The sequence below is a fragment of the Haemaphysalis longicornis genome, unplaced genomic scaffold, assembly GCF_048455015.1.
Source record: "Haemaphysalis longicornis isolate Haplotype H1 unplaced genomic scaffold, Haemaphysalis longicornis Haplotype H1 scaffold_8, whole genome shotgun sequence".
Taxonomy (NCBI): Eukaryota; Metazoa; Arthropoda; class Arachnida; order Ixodida; family Ixodidae; genus Haemaphysalis; species Haemaphysalis longicornis.
This window is the reverse complement of record NW_027526445.1, coordinates 186,716,968-186,737,105: the sequence shown is the minus strand read 5'-3', so window position 1 is coordinate 186,737,105 and position 20,138 is coordinate 186,716,968. Positions and strand designations below refer to the sequence as shown.

The 20,138-nt window shown below is 49.1% G+C and overlaps 1 protein-coding gene across 2 annotated transcripts; it reads right to left on the bottom strand.

The window, feature by feature from the left end:
• Window positions 1-1,215: 1,215 nt before the first annotated feature.
• Window positions 1,216-13,829, bottom strand: LOC144149525 (amino acid transporter heavy chain SLC3A1-like). 2 transcript variants are annotated; one of them, XM_077681138.1, is made up of 13 exons: window positions 13,660-13,829; window positions 10,681-10,893; window positions 9,830-10,088; window positions 8,872-9,042; window positions 8,101-8,243; window positions 6,990-7,103; window positions 6,451-6,525; window positions 6,041-6,144; window positions 5,154-5,349; window positions 4,934-5,068; window positions 4,353-4,418; window positions 3,208-3,396; window positions 1,216-1,765 (listed from the first exon to the last, which is right to left on the bottom strand). In XM_077681138.1, exons 2-13 carry the CDS (start codon window positions 10,864-10,866, stop codon window positions 1,598-1,600), a joined length of 1,806 nt encoding a protein of 601 aa, XP_077537264.1. In that variant the 5' UTR covers window positions 10,867-10,893; window positions 13,660-13,829; the 3' UTR covers window positions 1,216-1,597. The 2 variants fall into 2 exon arrangements, with proteins under 2 accessions (XP_077537264.1, XP_077537263.1); XM_077681137.1 differs by lacking the exon at window positions 13,660-13,829 and adding an exon at window positions 13,078-13,278.
• Between the last annotated feature and the right edge of the window lie 6,309 nt (window positions 13,830-20,138).

The window sequence follows — 20,138 nt, the reverse complement described above, 5'->3', positions numbered from 1 at the left end:
GTCCATCTCGCTATTGTGTTTCAAGACGTTCAAAAGCACTCCCCCCTTTCCTTTTCCGCTGGTTACTCATCAGTACATGATACAAACACAAGGACCAAAGTGCAGTTAGGCTTCCTTATGTGTAATCATTCAGCTTTACTGTTTTGAGCGTAAATATCTCGGGGGTGGTGTTGGCTGAAGAGGGCAAAAAACACATTTCCTCTGTCGCTGCTACCAGAGGAAGGTTTCACATTTTTAAGACCAAAAAGCTATGCATCGATAGTGCATTTTAGAAACTGCGTGCAACGCTGTGGAGGCTACACTGTTGTCAACAGTACATCCACCGAAAGCGCCCAAGTCACCGTAAAGGAAAGCAACTCACGGTTCCACCTGCAGAGATCGAGGAGACGACGGAAATCTCCTTTCATGGCCCCCCCTTCACAGTGAGTTAGTCGTGCTCAGTAGTCGAATTGCCGACAATGTAGCCTCTACAGTGCTGCATGCAGCTTCTGATATGCGCTATAGGTTGTATTCACTGGTGAGGCACACATGCAGGCAACCATGGGAGTGCACTGTCACTGGCTACATCGGGCTCCACGGGATGGCGGTGCTTGTTGGTGCTAAGCACGACGTGTGTTGGACGTTCCACACTACCCCACCAAACACAAAGTAATGCCTCGACTACAACACGAGAGCGAATAATAACATCTCTGTTGATGCCATCAGTTAAAATCAGGTTGAAACGGAGCAGACGATGCACGCCGATATTTTTTTCTTCGGTGTGCGGGTGCTGTGGCACAAGTTGCGCCATGTCCGTGGCCGTTTTTAGTGTTGACAAGTGAAAAAGGTGACCGCTAAACTTTTCAATGAAAATACCACCTATGGTGTCCAGCTCATTGCAAAGGGTACATTTTGCCTGTTTCAAGCGAGACATTTCTCGCATGAAAAATTGCATGCATCCGGCTTGCCAAGTATTCCATATTTGTGCTTTGGAAATATTTCGGGATTCTAACTGCTATTAGATGCAAATTTGAACAAAACAGGTATTGCGTTACTCTCTGCAGTATTGGAAGATGTTGCACAAATGCCCAAACCTGCCAGAAATGTGCTCCCATCATCAAGCTCGTCTGCTGCTACCACAGTTCATTTTGCAGACTATGGAATACCTTTCAGCTCTTCCATACTGCTTGCTTATTTTTCTTGTCATATAACAGTAGTAAAGCACATACACACACATACACAGGGCTATTGTTTTATTGTTGTTCTTGGCATCAGTAAACACTCCTGACAGAAGACACAATGGGAGCAGACCGTGCAGCACCTATGTTTCCAAGGTACTTCAGTTCAGCACGAGATTGAACAGAACAGACGGTGCAGGAGGAGGACATATTTCATTGCGCGAAAACTCCACCGGGCTTTTATAAAACTCACGACTTGTGCCTCGAGGGAACAGTGATGCCGTCCCTTACATTGTGCAACATAGATGAGTGAGGCATGTAAATGAAGTCTGCAAACCAGTTGAGCTTGCCGAAGGTGTTTTCGTGTGCTACAGCTACGTGTTTTGTTTCTTTCATGGCCCTGCCCTGAACGGTGCCTAATGTGGTTTCAGGCGAGAGCCTCACTCAAATATGGGCACAAACTGCAAAATAACAGCCTCGTACGGCTCCAGGGTGAACTCGTGGAGCTTGACCTTGGACTGCAGCACATGGGCCGAGTGGGTGCTCTTCACTTCGACATGCCCCGACTCGGGAACGTGGCTGCTGGCGTCCGCTAGGTTCACCGTCACCTGCACAGTCGGGGGAAAAGAAGAGCATTGTGACGAGTCCCTTTCACTGCAGCTAGCCACGCAAACATCCACAGAGCAGCTGATTAAAGACTGCAGTACGGATGATGGGTGGTCAAAGTGCTCGGTAAGGCTATCGACCACACAGCACTTGCTTCACCCCTGAAAGGTCATCCACCATCAATCAATGTCATCCTCCTCACTCTACAGCGGCTGCCTGAGGTATTCACACACCTTCTTAAATTAAGCTGCGATATGTGCGAAACGGAAGGTTCAAGGATCTGCAGCTGTTATCGTCCTTGGAAGCACATGGTTACGTTAACAATGCTATGCTCGATGCACGGAATACAGACCAGCAATGTTACAAGGCCTCTCTTTCCTTGCGTGCAGGTGTGCACCTTGCAACCAGGAGCACACCCGCACGCTCGGCCAGGCGGGCAAAGCCGCTTCCTCCGAGCGAATGAGCCGGCTCCGTATCACGACAAAAAAGATTGCTCGCACTGACTCAAGCTTCAATCACTAGCACTGTGCCGAGCAGTAAAAGGTAATAATATTGAGTGTACAGTTAATGCCACTGCTTACGGTAGTGCACTGCAGTTGCGTGGCTTGTCCCCTCAGCACAGTAAGCACCACTGCAACAAACTCCAGTAGAGCTGCAGTGGTCTGCTAACACGGCCCAAACAGGAACGACTCTGTCGCATTTCCCACGCAGGCTAACTCCAGTGCAAGTCCTTTTTCTTTTTTTTTACCCCCCCCCCTCTCTTAAACGGGGATAGCATGCTCGCTTCAGATTTCTCAAGTGACGCCTCATAGTGGTTTGACAACTCGACTGCTGCAAACAAAAGTTGAAAAGTGTGTTCTTCAGGTTGAAAAAGAACATCATGACTCACAAAGTAGCCTCCGTTTCTGCACCAAACCAAACAGAAAAATAAGACCCGTTAAAAAAAAAAAAAAAAAAAAAGACATTTGATTTAATATTCATTTTTTTCTTTTTTTCCCTTCTGAATTCGATTCGATATTCAATTTGAAAGTTAGAATTCAGTATTCACACACCCCTAATGCACGCCCATTCTGCCTTAGGCATCCCGAAAGTTGATCATTTACCAGAAGCCGACAAATTCAAGCAACGTCATCACCACTACGCATTGCAAGTGAACAGTAATAGCATGCATCGGGCCACAGTGGTGTCTCAGTGGCTAAGGCATTGTTACGCTGCTGAGCCCAACGATTCCCAGCTGCGGTGGCCGCTTTTTAGATGGAGGCGAAAAGTAAAACTGCCCATGTGTCGAGATTCCGGCGCACACCAAGATCCCCAAGGGGTCGAAACTAATCCGTAGAGCCCTCCACTACGGCGCGCTAAACCTCCCTCAGTGCGCCCAACAACAGGCTGACAAAGCAGGAGGGGGCGGCGTCAGTAAAGTCACTGCAGCTGCAGCAGCACCCACCTGCTGGTGGTCCCCGTTGACGACGGCCATGAAGCCAGGCGTGCCCTTGCGCACCCTGAGCATGACGAACACGGTGCTGTTGGCCCCCAGCACCGAGGTGGTGGTGGTGCCCAGCCGCACGGCCAGCTTGTCCCGCAGGGCACCGGCCCCCCGCACCACCTCCAGGTGCGAGCTGTTGCCCGACTGCGCCTGCGTGTGGACATGCGTGCGCACAGGTAAGGAAGAAGCACGAGTCAACAGGGCACTGTCGCCTACACTTTGTACAGACTGGACCAGGCTCGGTGGTGTACATCTCTAACAATGCTCCGCTCATTGCTCAAGCTGCTGCTCACATCTACGTCTCCTGAGTAGCGAAAGCCCCCGCTTTGTCCCCGTCACTTGACAGCAGGGTGCAACTATGAGCCCCACAAAACTGGCTAGGATGGTTTTGGAACACAGTGATGCAGACATGGCAGCGCCATGAAGTGTATTCGCAGTGAACGACTGTACAATGGTGAAGACGGTGCAAAGTTTAGTGCATGCCAGTGCTTACTTTCAGACCGAGTACTACCCCTTGGAGCAACGTGGTTTTTGGTCACTTTTGAGTGTTTATCTCTGGTCAATGATTAAATGTAATTATTGTGTGCGAGTTCCTTGTTTTTTATGTATACATTAGAGGAAAGGAATTAAATGTGCCACTTCTCTCCTACTGCGACACAACTAGGCAAGGATGAAAACCAACTGCTAACGCACCAGTTGCCTGCAGCAACTCATTGCCATGCTTGGCAGGTCTGCTGCGGAAACACCTGCGGAAGAAAACTGAATGGCCACTGTTGATGCCTTACCTGATTTATGCACTTGGGTTCCGTTCCCTTGCGCGAATAAACTAGCACCGTCATCTTCAAAATGTTCTGGCTCAAAACTGCCCAAGTGTATTGTTGCATGGCTAGATCTTCTGCTAGCGACACTCACCGAGCTTGTTGTCAAGCCGTATAATCAACCTAGCTTACGGCTCCATGACATGTCTACACCTTGTGTCAGCATGTGCACTTCATGAAATACAGCTGCGAAAGTACCGTACGCAGCATCTTGCCGAAGCTTAGCACCTGCCCCGCTACGATAGCAGCGGTTCGCCGAAGCAACAGGACCTCTCACGAGGGACCTACCTCAACGCTGAATCCTGGGGTTGTTGCAGCTTCCTCGGTCCACACCATCTTGCAGGGCGGGCTCACCTGTGAGAATCGAAACAAGCGGAAACGCACCTCACAAGGCTGCTGCTACTGCTACAAGGCTGAAGGGCATGCAGTGGCCCAGCAAAGTGACCATCATATGCGGGAAAATTCAGAAAAGTAATGGAAGTGTGTGTGCTTGTTGGTTCGTACCACCGTGACAAAACAGCCCTCGGGACGGGATGACGAGAGAGGCCACACACACACAGCGCCCCATAAACGGAACGGCAGCTCCACGACAAGAGCAGAAAGTGAAAAGACACACAAAACAAAGGCAACACAACAAACAAGCATTTGCGTCACTACGACATCAGTTCTAACAGTGTGCTGCTTAAAATTGAGAACTGGGTCTTTCATAAATACCACTGGCGCTGCGTGCGTGTGTAGCCTCTTTCTTTGTTCTCAGCGCCAATCCAGAAAAGTGTCAACACTGCCTGCAGGGGCATGTAGGGAGCAGAGAGACTGTGTCGCCCTCACGCAAACACCGCACGAAGGTGGGGAGAGACCAGGACACTCACACTGCCGCACTCCTGGCCGATCTCGTCGCCGTAGTAGAAGACGGGCGTGCCTTGCACCAGGGCGGCCACCATGTGCAAACCGTCCAGGAGCACACCCGCACGCTCGGCCAGGCGGGCAAAGCCGCTTCCCCCGAGCTGAGTGGAACAGGAGGAGCGGGCAATTTACTGGACACCGGAAAGCGAGCAGGGAGCGAGACAAGAAGGGCTCCGTTCCCCTCACCACAAAGGAAGGCCAGTGGCCCTGGGGGGTGGCGTCCAGGGTTCCCTGCACAAACACGCGTAGGCTGGTGGCGTTGGTCTTGTCCGCATGCCGCTCAAACGGCTTGCTCAGCACCAGGTCCGCAGCCGGCTCCTCCGGAGAACCGTACAGTGGGGACGCCTCCGACGGACTACGGTCCACCTGGACAGCCAGCAGCCTGCAGTGCAGGGGGAATGGGCAACACCTTGACAAGGCAGTCAGGGGGTGCTAGGCCTGAAGGCCAGGTGGTTTTTGCCTCATGGAGCCCAAGCAAGGCAGCATGCAAACGCACACACACACATAGCAGTGACTGTCTCTTGTGCCTCTCACTCGCGCGCTTTCTTTGTGGCAATGCTCTACTACAGCACAACAGCTGAGCAGTTTTTTTTTAAACAAGTTAGACTTTCAGTGACATAGTTTGTGCAGCCGCATTTGGTGGTGCACCAACAAGATTGTACTATTTGGACTTGAAAAGTGCGAGCCAGAAAAACTGCTTTCGTTTTTCAAGGCTAAGCATCGAAAAATCACAAATTCTGGCTCAAAACAGCATGACAACATTAGTCTTACTGCAACACTTGACTTGTGCACAGTTCACTGGTACCGTGTTCAGCTTCTTCTGCCCAGCTGCATTTTTTCCCCAAAAAAGTTGTCACAAAATCAAACCTAAAAACTTACATAAATTAAAAAAAAAGTTACACTTACAATCACAACAGGAAACTATGTGCACCCTTCATTTTCTTCATCATAACTGTGGTAAGAAAATTTTTCACCTCAGACCCTACCCCCCAAAAGTAATCTGTTGATTTTAATTCTAACGTAGAATCCACCAGTGTGCCGCATGCAGCCACCTGCGATCACTCTGCCCTCACCTGTGGTCAGTCGTGTGGGCAGCAGAATAGTTGCCCAGCACCTGTCGCCACTCGGTCAGCAGGCCCAGAACGTCCGCCTCGGTGGCCAGCGTCGCCTGTGCAGGCTGGGGGAAGAAAAAGCCAGAAGTGAAAAGGCTCCGCTCGTACCCTTCCCGCTTTCTCCATGCACACAATGACGTTTTTTCTTAAAACTGCACTGTTTGCTGCCACACAGGCATTGCAATTGCTGTGGAAAATGAGCATCCGTATCGCAACACCCCAATGCTTCATTTCCTCACCACTTTCCCTCCCCGACAAACTGCTGGCAGTGCCAAGCCTCTGGTGGCAGAAACATTACGTAAGCTGCCCAGTCACTCACTGCGGCCAGAAAGCAGTCCCACTGCAGCTGCGCAGTGCAGAAGACAACTCACCGAGGTGCGGTCGAGGGACGTGTTGTACACCAGGAAGCCACTGACACCTCGATCGAGCCAGAAACGGAGGACGCCCTGGGCAAAAAAAGAGAGGAATAGACGAGTGTTTCCTTCTCCATCTGGTGGATACTTCACAACCTGAAATATTGTCTTAACTCCCTGACCCAACTACCCCCATCCCTTCCCACCCTCACACGAGCCGTAGTCCTGCTGTGGATTCCATGCCATGCAATATCCCAGATAATGAATGCACTCGTGTGGTGGCCCAGGAGCCAATTTCCGCAACACGTGACAAAGCAGGAACTACAGCCAAATCCCAGTTTAAGATTCCAACCCAACTTGTCTCGATCACATGGTATCTCCACTTGACACTTTTTGGAAAGCTTCGATAGAGTGCAACAAAGCTCACTCATGGAGCACTTGCTATCTCAACTTGACGCTTTTTGCAAGGCTCCGATGCAGTGTGACAAAGTCAACTCATAGGAGGTGCTGCTCAGAGCCAGTGGAGGAGCCAAGGAAGGCGGAAGAGCCGCACTCACGGTGAACAGCTGTAGGGCCTGGGGGCTCTTCCAGTTGATGTCGGCAGTGTTCGCAGCAGACTGGTGCAGGTAGAAGGAGGCACGGGTGTTGTCGTAGGTCCACGCAGACGGCATCTGCACTTGGCACAAGGGGAAGCACTCAGATCAGCCCTTGTAACGGGCCGCTACCACTGCTGCAGGGGCTACAGCCAATGAGCCAAAAGCACGAGCAGCGACTTTCAGCCAGGTGACCTAGCATGCAAAGTGCCCGTTTCGCAAAGGCACCCAAAAAATCCTCAGCATGGGCCCTTGGGAGCTGACCATATTTACCTGGTCATAACATCCACTAGACTTTTGCGGGGGAAATTTTTTTATTTTTTCCTGCACGAAGCAGGCTGCTACTGGACCCCTCAACTTCACTCGTTATCACAGTACAACAGTAATTTCTCCACTCTCGAATCCCATAATTGGGCTGCAGATGCACCAAAACTCGGCTCCTAAAATTTCAGCAACAAAAGAACAACCCCCCGTAAACAGCCACCTTGGAACACCAATATCCCCTGTGCAGTGCTGCACTGAATGCTGTAGTCTCCTCCACTGAAGCAAAGCAGGCGTGCTTGCCATCTGTGAGAGCTTCATGGGCACGCAGATCAATATTCCGGACCCGTGGGTTCCCACACACACAAAGCACGCGAGGCTGACGAGGGCGCCTAGGCAAATGCCCCACACTGGCTGCCTCCACTCTCTGCAAACCGATCAGGGGCCCCGTGTCCTTTAGGACACGCAATTTGGCTGGTCATCAGTGCCTAGTAGTACCCAAGGGAGCACCACCAGTGGCCCTTTGTAAAGATGCACGCGCCAGTGCACTTTGGGTGATGTCTTCCCTCGAAACAGCCCCCATGCGAGAGATGCTGCACGCAGGCAGAAGCTAAGACGGGTCAGAACTAGGGCTGGTTGGTACAGAACTTTTGAAAGTGACAGCGCAAATGGGTGGAGAACAGGAAGAGAAGCAGACGAGATGGAAAGAGCAGCGCAAGTGTTTGCTCACTTCTCTTCCTGCCCCGTTCGACTTGCTGTCGCTTTCTCTCAAAGGCCCTCTCTGAGAAGCGACAGTGGGGAGCAGAGAGCTCACCTGTCCCGCAGGAGGAGAGCCCTGGTCGGCCTGGTGCCACACAAAGAGATCCTGGAAGCCCTCCTTGCTTTCGCGGCTGTCCCCAAACCACTGGTGCTGCGTGCTCACGTAGGCCGGGTTGATGCCCAGCACCACGTGCATCTCTGCGCAGGAAAGAGAAGAGGCTACTTTCACACTGTCCTCCCACATCATACTAGCAGACAGCCCTGGAGACTGCAGCTGACGACAGGAAAAAGACTGCACCATCCCTTCCCAAGAAAGTTCAGAGAAGCAAAAAAGTTTCTCCACATAGAAGCTGCGTCAAAAGTGCGCCAAAACCTTTGCCACGTGACGATTTTTTGCGTATTGATTAGTAAACGCATCTACGGACAATTTAAATGTAGCATACCTATACATGGTTTATTAGATAAAGCTATACTACTTCACGATCAATGCACGTATAGTCTTCGCAATTTTCAAGTAGCTGCTTTGACACACTGGAAGCCCAGTGTCATGCACGCGCCATGCGTCTCGAGACCTCTTATCAGAGCTTTTCGGTCGACCAACCAGTCCGTCAAGAAATGCACTACTTTTCTGACACCTGACAGGACGCCACACGTTCCACTCATAAAGCTTTCGCTTCAAAAGAAAGGGCTGGCCCACATGGGAGGTGGAGGAGGCTATTGTTCCCTGCTCTCCTCACTCACTCGAGCGGCTGCTAAGCCCTGGAGGCTGGTGGGAGCACCAAGTGAGCATCACGAGCAACCCCCCGTTTGGATGCGCTCTTCCCACCTTCCTCCTTGGTGGCATTGAGCAGGGCTTCCACGTCGGTCACCGAGCCCAGGCCGTCCTCCACGGCAGTGTAGTCCACGGTGGCCCCTGCATCGTCCTTGGCAAAGATGTCGCTCAGCAGCAGGGTGCGCATGCCCAGCCCCTTGATGTAGTCCAGCTTGGACGCCAGCCCTGCATGCAGAAGGGAAGTCCCAGGAGGTCACTCCGTGGCGCACCGAGGCTGCCAATGAACCGCACTTCCCTCACACTGGCATGATTACGGCGTTCATTTAAAGCGTTGTTAAATCATGCTAGAGGCACATAGGTGAAGCTATAGACAGAGCCGTAGAGGAGGTCAAACAGCAGGTTTAGAAATACTAAAGTCAAGTGCAAACCACAGGACGGGGAAGGCATTTAAGGCATCCATCGCCAAGTCTGGCACTTCGGCACCAAAGGGTGGCTCCTACTTGTGGCGTGGTGTACACTAGTGAAGTTCGGTATGTTCAATCAACAGGGCCAACTTTTCCAGCAGTAATCAGGAGCTCACTGCACAGCGGTGCACTGTACTGCAGTGTTACAAAATACGATCCCAGAGTTCTTAATGACGCACAATACAAACAAGCACACTGCTGCTTCCACTTCGAGCTTACATCACGAGAAATGTGGCTGCTATTGGTGGCACTAAGTGTCAGCATTTACGGTTGGCAGATAAAAGCGCCTGTCTGCCAAGCCATTCCAGCAGATGTAAGCTGCAGTGGACAGGAGGAAGAGCAGGAGGAATGGACAGGAGTGGACAGGAGAAATGTTGACCCCAATTTTGCCCTACTTCATGGCACAATGTCAGACACGTGGTGGCACTGACATTAGCAGCAAGGGCAGCAAAAACAGCTGCAGACCTTCGGGCCCCTGTGCAGCAAATGCCTCTTTCTGCAAAGCTCTCCTCCACAGAGGTGTGCAAGGTGCCAGAAGAGAGACCCACCGGCGACATCCCCGCGGACATTGCCGTCGCTGTCGGCGAAGGCGGCCACCTCCACATTGTAGACGGGCGAGCTCTGCCACCACGCCAGTTGTGGTGGCGGAGCGCACCGCGGTGTCAGCACAATGATGGCGACGGCTCCCACCAGCATGGCGATCCACAGCACCCAGAAGAGCACGAACAGGGTCATGCGCAGGCGCACCCAGAACGGGTCGTTGGCATACTTCATCAGCTCCTCCTTGCTCAGGCCCACAAACTGGCTCTGCGGGAGGCAAGGGGGGCAAGGGTCGAGATCGAGGTAATGCAAGGCGTGAATCGCTGGAGCAGTTAGTGAAGCAGTGATCACTGTTGACTGACAAGGGCCTCTCCCGCAACCACCATCTATCCTTCAACCCCAGACCTCCTTGTTCCACCCAGTTCTCTGGCTGGCCCCGGCTGTAACTCAACCTCTTCGTAGCCATTTGATTACCCACCCATTGTTGGCCCTTCGCATAGCGTGCCCAGCCCAATGCCCCTTCTCTTTCTGAACTCGAGCTGGGATAGCTAGACTGGCTGTAATGATGGATGTCTCTGGTAAGTAGAGCTTTCTGTGACTACAAATCACCTCACACTCATGATTCAAACGTAAGTATCTGCTGTCTAAAACTATACCTAGATTTCCCCCAAAGGTCTGGTCCCCCAAACCCAGACGTTCACGTACGCCAAAACGCCAAAGCTTTTACACCCCACGCTCCTTATGCTCAAGTTGAGCATCAATTACTGGTCTGCCCGTGTCTCCCCTCTTCTAAAGCCCCCTGCTGGGCCTCCTTGCACATTCCTTCTGGCATGCAGGGCATGCACCACGTCCCTCGTACCTCGACGCCCTGGATCTCGATCTTGGCGTCCCCATTCTGGTCCTTCCCGTCGGCCTTGTTGGTGGTGAAGGTGATCTTGGTGCCGTCCCCGGGCGCCACCAGCTTCTCTGTGACCGCAGCGTCCCTCTCCAGGCCATCCTCGTGGGCATGGGGGGGCTTGTAGTTCTCGTTCTCCACACTCTCCATGGTGGGCACCTTAGGCTTATAGTAACTCTGCGGGGAGAGAGGCAGAGATGGGCTCAGGAACTCCTGCTAGGATGCCACTGCCACCCCAACACACACACAGATTCTGATGTACTGATTGCTGTCTCACTCTTTTAAAAAGCAAATGAGTGCATTGATTTGCTTAATAACTGATACAGATTCAGTTATGGGCAGTCAGGCTGGTAACTCAATAGGTAAGGGTGCCTAAACCCAAGGCACGGATGGGACCTTTATATACGTTGCTCTGTTCTACCAGGTACAGCCAAGATAGGCATTTCTTTATTATCTCATCTCAACAAAAGAAGCAATCACGTTTTATTGCAAGCAACGCACAAAATGTCCGGACAAGAAAAAGGGAGACGCTGAAAAACTGTCCCGTCTCCTTTAACTTTGTCACATTTTTGTGCTGCTCAAAATGAACACATTCCAGCTTCATGACAGGGAAAAAATAAAATAAAATAAAAAACGAAAAAAACCCCCGCAAAGACGGGAGGGAGGGAGACAGGACGCACACTGTTCTGTCTGCCTTCTTTTTCTAGTTCGTCGTCTTTGCGCTGTTTTTTTTTCCCATCATGAACAAGTACCAACTAGCCCAATTGATAGACCTACATTCCAGCTTACCCCCTTTCGTTATCTCAGTGCAGTCGCAAGTAGTGTTCCATCCAAAGTTCAACTGTTACCGACCCCAGGGTTTGGTTGGTTAGTCGGCAAAGTCAGCTTGGCACAGTTAACGGGGCACTTTTGCTTTTAACTGAAAATTCACACATTTCGCAGCTCTCTCGGATTTTGCTCAAAGACGGGCAATGATTTGTTCGCTAAGAAAGACACAATTAAAGCTAGTATTTCTCTTTCATGTTTCCCTTACCCTTTTTTTGTTATGTTAAAAGGACCCTAAAGGCTGAATATCTTTTCATTGGAACTGAAACAACATACATTTTGTAGCTCCCTCTGCTTTTGTTCAGACAACCAAAAATGCCTAGTCTGCCGAGGAATAAATTATTGAGGCTGGCATTCCTCTCTGCTATTTCGTTCCCATTTTTTTCGGCGTTAAAAGACCAAGTCACAAAGCATTCAAAACCACCCAAGGCCCTATTTTTCACTCAACCGTTGCCATTCTCCTGACAGACTGTTCTTACTGGCTTTCACCTTCATTACAATTCAGCAAGGCTCTTGATGCCATTGTAGTATGGTGGCAGCTTGAACTGGACAGTCATCAAGCGTTCCCATCTATGCTGCCCATAGCTGAGCTTTTTCATTGAAGTACTGCCACCCAGGAGAAAGTGCAAAAAATACCCACACGCACGACTGCCCATAAACGAGGTCAACGTCCATCCCATCCAGGCAGCATAGCTGACTACGCTGATAACATATGTTTTCGCCTCTGGGTGTTGTATGTTGTGTAGGTGTTGTAAGTGGTGGCTGCGAGTAGGTACGGTAGTCTTTCACGTTCACCCGCACGCACCTTTCAACTGCCCTTTTACTGCTAGGCTAAACATTTCAACAAAATTGAAACTGAAACAAAGTACACCATCTATCTTGAGGGATTCTACTAAATTATAATGCTTGCTAGCTGATATTTGTGCCTTTCAAAAGCCTTGGGCCGAGCAATAGTTAATGTGTTCATTTATTTTACATTTGCATGCCTCTGCATCAGTGTGTGTTTCAGGCAAACGCTAGGGTGAGCTGCATTAACCCTGCACTTCACAATTTAAAATCCGTGATGTCGCCAAACGTAGTGTGGGAAAGTTTGCGGGGCAGAGATACCCGTTTTCAAGCTTCTCGCATTTTCAGCACTAATAAGCAACTGCTGCTGCTTCCCATGGTTTACTGTACTCACTACTCTAAAACTACCGCTATCTAAGGTTAGGCTAGGAAGGGTTCAGTTACTTTGTTGAACATATGTCTGAAATCGGGCTATCTCTTCCAGCGATCCCACTGTTATCGTCGTTTATTCTACAAAGCAATGAAGATATGGCCAGGGTGGCTATTTTACGACGCTGTTTCAAGCCAAACGAAAATTCATTGTTGCGAAGGGAAAAACAAAAATTTAAACAAGATTTTTTCCCATGGACAAAGCAACTCTAGTCACCAGGCTGGTGTTCAAAACATGCGCAAGTCTCAACCGATCCGCAAAGCTCGGACGGCAACGAGACAGCAGTTCTTCCAACAGGAAATTTGAAAAACGTTTTTTACGGGGGCTTTCCGGGGGAAGTTGATACCACGCCCAGGGTATGTAAAGGTTGTGCATACAGCTGCGGTTTCCTGCCGCAAGGCACTCCGACAGACGTCACAAAAGAATGCGAGTGGGCTGCGCAACTCGGCGGTCACGAGACGGCACGTGGCCCGTGGGCGCACGCAACCGGAGACGGCCCTCGCCATACTGTGCAGCGGAACCCGATCAAGCACTAACGGCGAAGAATCTCAAGAATTCCCATCCGACCGTTATTTCTGCAAGGCAGTCCGAACAGCCCCTGGTTCAGCAGTTATGAACATTAAATATGCTATGGAGTGCTTTGACCATTTTTACTCAAGCTAAACCGGACCGAATTCCCTCCCTGCCTTTGCGCAAGCTCCAACCACACCCAAGCTTACATCGGATGCCGATATTTAGCGGATCGCTGGTTTTCAGAGATAGATAACGACCGTAGAAGCGAGTCCTAACGATCGCACGAGGTGCAAAGGCTCTCCGCCCGAGTCGCACGGATCACCACCTAGGCTGGAGCTGCGATCACAACAGTTTGCATTCAGAATAAAAAAGGGCACCGATGTTCTCACCACTGAAATTTGGAAGAACAGTCTTGGAGCAGCAGGGGTATATGACCTCTCCGGTGACCGCCCTGATAAACCGGTCTCAAGTCCACGCGTCGGGCGACCGTCTGCTCCGCAACAGACGAGACGACGGAGAGAGAAATCGTCTGACGCAAGCGCTAGACTAGGCCGCTAGGTGCCTAGGGTTCCCCAAGTTCCCTAGGCAATGGGCCGCGCCCACAACCACCCTAGCCTTTTAATTTTTTATGGACATGTGCACGCACAAACGCTAATCCCGCTAACCGACGTTTCTAGATACTCGTTGACGCTAACTACCGTATGGCGGGCGCATTTAAATTGGTATACGGACATTTCCCGCTGAGTTTCTAGCCGCTGACCTCTGCAAAAACTGAGGCCTACAGCCTTCGGCTTCGAACTGCGGCAGGCTATCAAATAGACAACCAATCACTCCACGTGGATCACAGAGGATCACTCATGGAGAACTGTTTTTTTGTCATTTTAACTATAGTGTTGCGCAGAGCTAAGGTCGCGCTCACAGTTCTGCGGTAGGGAATAAAAGGAGCTTTAACGGGACAAATTTGAAGATTTTAGGCAGATCTTTGATCGTATTCAAGCATGCTGGGCTGAGCTGTGCGCATTTTTTTTTTTATGTCAGAACATGCAGTTTTGCAGCCATATCGTACTCCAAGCATATATTCTATCGCCTTTTTCGCCCACCCACCCACCAGCCCAGAAAAGAGACGGCAGAGGCAGAACGACAAGCCTTGCCATATTCAACAAGGCATTCAATAAAACAAAGGATGTCGTCACAATGGACCTGCCTCCTGTACGGCATGTCCTGTACAGCATGCATGTTGCCACATCAGACGAAGAAACAGGAAATGCCGAATGTGGGGCGGGTGCCTTGCTGCAGTCAAGAAAGCAGCTATCATCACTACTCCACACGAGCTCCGCTGCGTCTAAAGGGCGGCCTTTTACTTTTGCTCACTGATATATGTGGCGCTAATTTTTATACTCATGTCAATTCCGATCATTCCTCTCACAGCCATACTTTTATGACGAGCAAAAACAGTGCATTGGGTGAATAACAGCACACAGCCGCAATCTTGACAATGGGAAGTCAAGTGGTCATTTCTGCAGCTATTTATATTTGGTTTGTGTTCATTCAAACGTCTACCTGCAATAACAAATTCAGTGAAAGTATGTGCATGTCACTTTAGAGCGGCCAATTTATACTCACAGCAACACAACAGAGGAGCCCGATACATGAATCTTTGTTCAGAAGCCACAGGCGATTTTTCAAACAACCTAGCGCTTGTTTGCAAAAGGATCTCACACAATTTGCCCGGCTGATGCAAGGCAGCGCTGATGCAAGGCAGCGAAGATGACCCAAATTTGACATTCTGATTAATTTTCTGTATTTGCCATTTACTTTATTTAAGCTGTGTGCCATTAAGCATGCTAAAGAAGTAGCAGATGAATAACAGCACTAATCAAGGTGCACGCAGAGAAGAGGTAGAATTAAGTTAGCAGTTACCCAGTACAAGCATATATTAGCACACACACACTCACTAAAGAAAATAGCTGAATGTCAGTCATCTTCTATTGCCTGGACAACGATAGTCACAGGTAATGGTCACCCATCTGCCCATTTCCAAGAGCGCAGCTGCATGCCAGTATTCTTGCTCATATTAAAGGCAAGACACGAGAAACTGGTGAAGCTGACACGATTAGAATGCCTAGTGCTACAAGTGCCAGCAGCGACTTCCGTCTCGTCACTAATAGAGGCCGCCTTTTGGAAGCAGAAGCATGTGCTCGGGCTGGCTAACATAATGATGACTGTGGCTTGTACATATTCCTGCTTATTTCATGTGCATGAACAGCTGCAAGTTATCACACTGTGTAGCATTCACTCCTCTCATGTCATTGGCTGTTATTGCAGCCATGTTTCTGAAACTATTTCCCTTTCTTTTTCTTTTTTTTCAAGTCGCATTTTCGCTTTCATTCGCTAGTCATTTAGTTTAGTTTTGGCAGTAATTTGATTTGGGCAGGTGAAATTTCTACCTGGACCACCCTTGTTCAGGTCAACAATATTGAATTTTGCTCTCATTACACTCTCTTCGATGCACGTAGTGCAAAGAACTGAACTTTGACAGCACTAACTGCATGCATCGCATTCTAGCGTGCTCTTCTAAAACAATTCTATCTTATTTTTTTTAATCGTTGACGAGTGTAGGTTGATGACAAGTGTAGGTTTGACCACCAAATAAACCTGATCACCTGAAAGTGATGATGGTCTGAAGGGAGACAGAATTTTTACATGGCTAGTTCTACGAGACCTAAAGGAGCTTGTCATTAATGTGAAACCAATGAATGTACCGTATTTATTCGATAAGGCGAGCGTGCAGTTTGGAGCCAAAGAAGAAAAAAGTACATTTCTGAGCTTCGAATATGAGGCGGGGTATGACTCTGAGACTACGGGTTTTGGAAAAAAACCTCGCCCTATATTCGAATAGATACGGTATTTGGAGGTAGTGAACGATGAAGCATGCGACAGCACCAGGACAACTGCCAAGACCACACGAGGCTTTTATTCGCTCTCCTTTCCTCCCGGAAGACCCAAAGCACAAAAGTACGCACCAACAAACAAGTCTCCACGCAACACCTACCAAGGCAGTGGGAGTGCTCCCTCCAAAGTGGTACCAAGGTTAACAACCAAAACTCTGCACACGCTCTTGGGGGGGAGGCACACGACAAGCAACAAAACAAAGCACTGTGAACTGTACAGGTATTTACACATAAAATCTAAAATGGAGGCCAAAAATGAAAAAAAAAAGGGGGGAAAACAATGTATAATGTGGAGCTGTCATAAATAACGTGGTTTGGTCAAAAGCTGAGGCAGCCTTGAGAATGAAACGTCTATGCAAGCATGTGACAATCAGCTTAACACAAGAAACGCTAAACGGCCAGCAGGAAATCACATCAACAGCAACAGAACCCGAGGCTAGAGAAAGCATCGTAGAGAACAAGTAGAAAAAAGCTCACGCGACTGTCCATGCGCTTTGTTCTGGTAAACTCAAAGAAGCCGTCTCCCGTTCAGAACACACAACCTATGGCAGTGATGCATATATTATCTCTGAAACAATCCCACAGAGAGACACAAACCACTGGAGAAGGGCACGTGATAAACCCGAACCCGATACACCAAAGCGGGACAAACACCGGCTCGTACCGTTACCCTGTGAAACAAACACAAGGCTGAGAGGAGAACACTGCTAGAGCACGAGGGAAAGGTGGCAACACGGTCTTAAAAAGCTACAGTGCATGTGTCCACCTGCTTAAATGTCCTATGAGCAAGCTGCTAACAGAGGACTGGTCGATAAGATTGCATAGCACACCACCAAAGACGAATTTGTGCTCAGACACAAATGGCCCCGGGCACACGACTTATCTAACACGTATATGCTAGCGAATAAACGCTGAAGTGTGCGGCATTGTGCATTCCCTATAATAAATTATCTAAAAGAACAGCACAACAGTTTGCTCTAAACGCGATTTGCATGCACACATACACACACACATACCTATCTACCACATGCAACGGGCACGATCGGAGAAAAGCTGCGGGCAGTCTCAGTAAATGCAGAGCAGGCCGCTGTGCACAAAGCCAAGCCAAGCCGAGCCGAGCCAAGCACACGGGCTACAACTAGGCTCAGCCGACCCTTCAACTCAGCAGCATCTCCAAGCTGGGTCGTGCCCAACGCGTAACACTCGGCATAAATTCTTAGAATCTCGTATTCATGCAGCAACAACTGTCATATGTAGTAATGGTGCAGTAAACGAGGCATTGGTAAACTCGGCAGTGCCCGCCTTTTTGCCCGGGCAACTAATAAAAGCAAAAATATCACACGACGGCTAGCAAAAGCCTAATATCCTGCCTCTGCTCAGAAGGACTGCACACTCTGCACACGCTAACACCTACGAAGATAATTTAAGGATAGAGCAATGCTTCTCTATAGTATTGTGCAAATAACTGTGCTTTGGACACCGAACAGATATCTCATGTGACAACTGTGTGACTCGTATTTGCTACAACCCTTGGGCCGCAGCTTATTAAATAAAAGAAATATTAAGAGGGCAAAGTATTGAGATTCTGCCTCATTCGTGTCTTGTGTGTACTAGTATAGGTGTAGAGAGCACACATAATCGTGAGGTATCAACCATAAGAAACCGCGGTGGATATCTTGTGCAAGGTATACAATCTCACAATTACAAACACGCACAAAAAGACAGCACTGAAAACGTAAAATTGATTTGATTTCGTTGAATTGTCAGCATTTTTCAGCATGACAACTGTTTTCCCTGGCAGGAACTCATAAAATGAAATCACTTAAAGCCAGGCTCCAAGCTACATGCAGGAAGCTGTCATAATTTACGACAGAACACCATTTCCATTTCGTGTTATCGGCGCTACCCGATGCAATGAAAAGTGTGCGATTAAAAATAAATAGGCACTAAATGCACTCCAAGGAAAACAAAGTACTACATCCTTGCTCCCCAAACACAACAATGAAAAGGCACACAAGCAGAGAGGAATATTTTGTGATGATATGAATGATTGTGCGCTTGCTGCACGCTGCTTGCCTCAAGTCGACAGCAGCCAGCTGCAACAAATGCAGTAGCCGTGGCAGAAAAGCAGTTGTTCGCACGACATTGCACTGCTAGTCAATAACAGATTTGTAATTTGATAAAGCGTTTCTGTTGTTCTGATTGCATGTTGCTCCTAGTATGTCACTGGGCCGTCCCTAAGCAGGATTAAGTTAAAAATGGCCCAGCATATCGGACACGATGGGGCACCCTGTACATAAGGGAAGGGGTAATTTTCTTTCGTGACTGCTCAAAGTAGGGCCAAAAAATCTAGGACAGACTTGCAATGTTGTTCTCATCAGCATCATCAGCGCTGAAGCCACAACAGAATGACTCCCACCTCCTACCATGGTACAAATGAATCTCAGCTTCGCAAGTGCACAAAGCCCCTTTAGCTCAGTACAGACAACACTTTTCTTTCAAACATAAAGGCAAGAATTAGGAAGGCAATTAAAATGGGCTAGATATTCATCTCGGCATGGTGGTGTCACGTCCCAGGAGCCACATCAAGGCTGAATAAACAAGGCGGCGATTCCCCCGGTACTATTTGTCATGTCTGTCCCCCGAGGTAATAACCAGATTTGCACAGCGATCAAATGTTCGACAGTACGCACACAGTGCACCTCAATGAAAGATGTAATGATTAAAAAGAACACAAACACGCACTCACTGTGCCACACACGTAAACAATGGAGCGTCACGCGGCATAGGAACAGTAATGGTCGTACAGACTTCTGGAAAATAAATTGTGACCTCTTCAGGTGATATTGCCAGCTGCCAGGCACTGTTTGTGTGCGTTCCCGCAGTACGCTGTGCTCTGCTTAAGGCTTTTGTGCAGGAGCTGCATCGCTAACATCTTTCTTCCCGGGCAGGTTGTTCGCTTCTTCCACACCCTCTTCTCCCAAATGGTCACCCACGAAGTGTGCGTAATACATACATAATAAAACCACTCCAACAGCTAAATCCCAGTAGTGCTGCACTAATTCCCTAAATGTTGAAACCCCTGGTGTCAGTGCACCTAGAGTCAGTGGTGCCACACTTTTGTCGTGCACCCTAAAGGCAGCCATTAAAAGGGCCATGAAGACAAAATACAAGCTCCGTTCATTAAAAAGAGCACATTGTCCCAATAACGATGATAGCAATGTCATTAAAAACTTCACACGAATATCGAGATGTTATAGAGAACATATGAAGCAGTGGTGACTCCCCAATCACCTTCTGGCAACGCCTCTATGACGTGACAGGATCTTGTCTGTGCAATCGTGTCACTTGAATGCCAACGTGCAGTTCACACACTGATCAGTATGCTTGTAATGCTGGCCCACAGTATATCACTCCCGCTCATATACGTCACTGAAATGCAAGATTTGAAAGTTTTCCAATATTTCTAGCATTTTTTTTCAGTTCAAATAACAAAATGTCCCTTACGACTGGAATGGAGCTGTGCGAGTTGCCAAAGGCTATTCTTCCGAATTGAGCAAAGTTGTACTTTGTCTTCAGGGCCCCTTTAATACGTACACACTAAAACAACTCCATGTCTTACTGACCACCAGTGCATCGTTAACTTTCGAAGTGATGATACTCCTGGCGTCAACATTTAGAGTCAGTGATGCCACAGTTTTACCGTGTGCACTAAGGGCAGCCCATTAAGGGGATCAGTGCGATGTGGTGGTGTGCATTCCACTCTGCAAGGAGCCAGCCCCAAAGCCCGGCAGGTTCAGACGAGATTTTGGGCTGCCCTCTGTCAAAGGTGCATGCACGAGAGAGGACTCGGGAGTCGTAAAGCACACCCTAGCTGCCCTCAACCCTAAAATTCAGCATGCGAGTGGAACCATTGT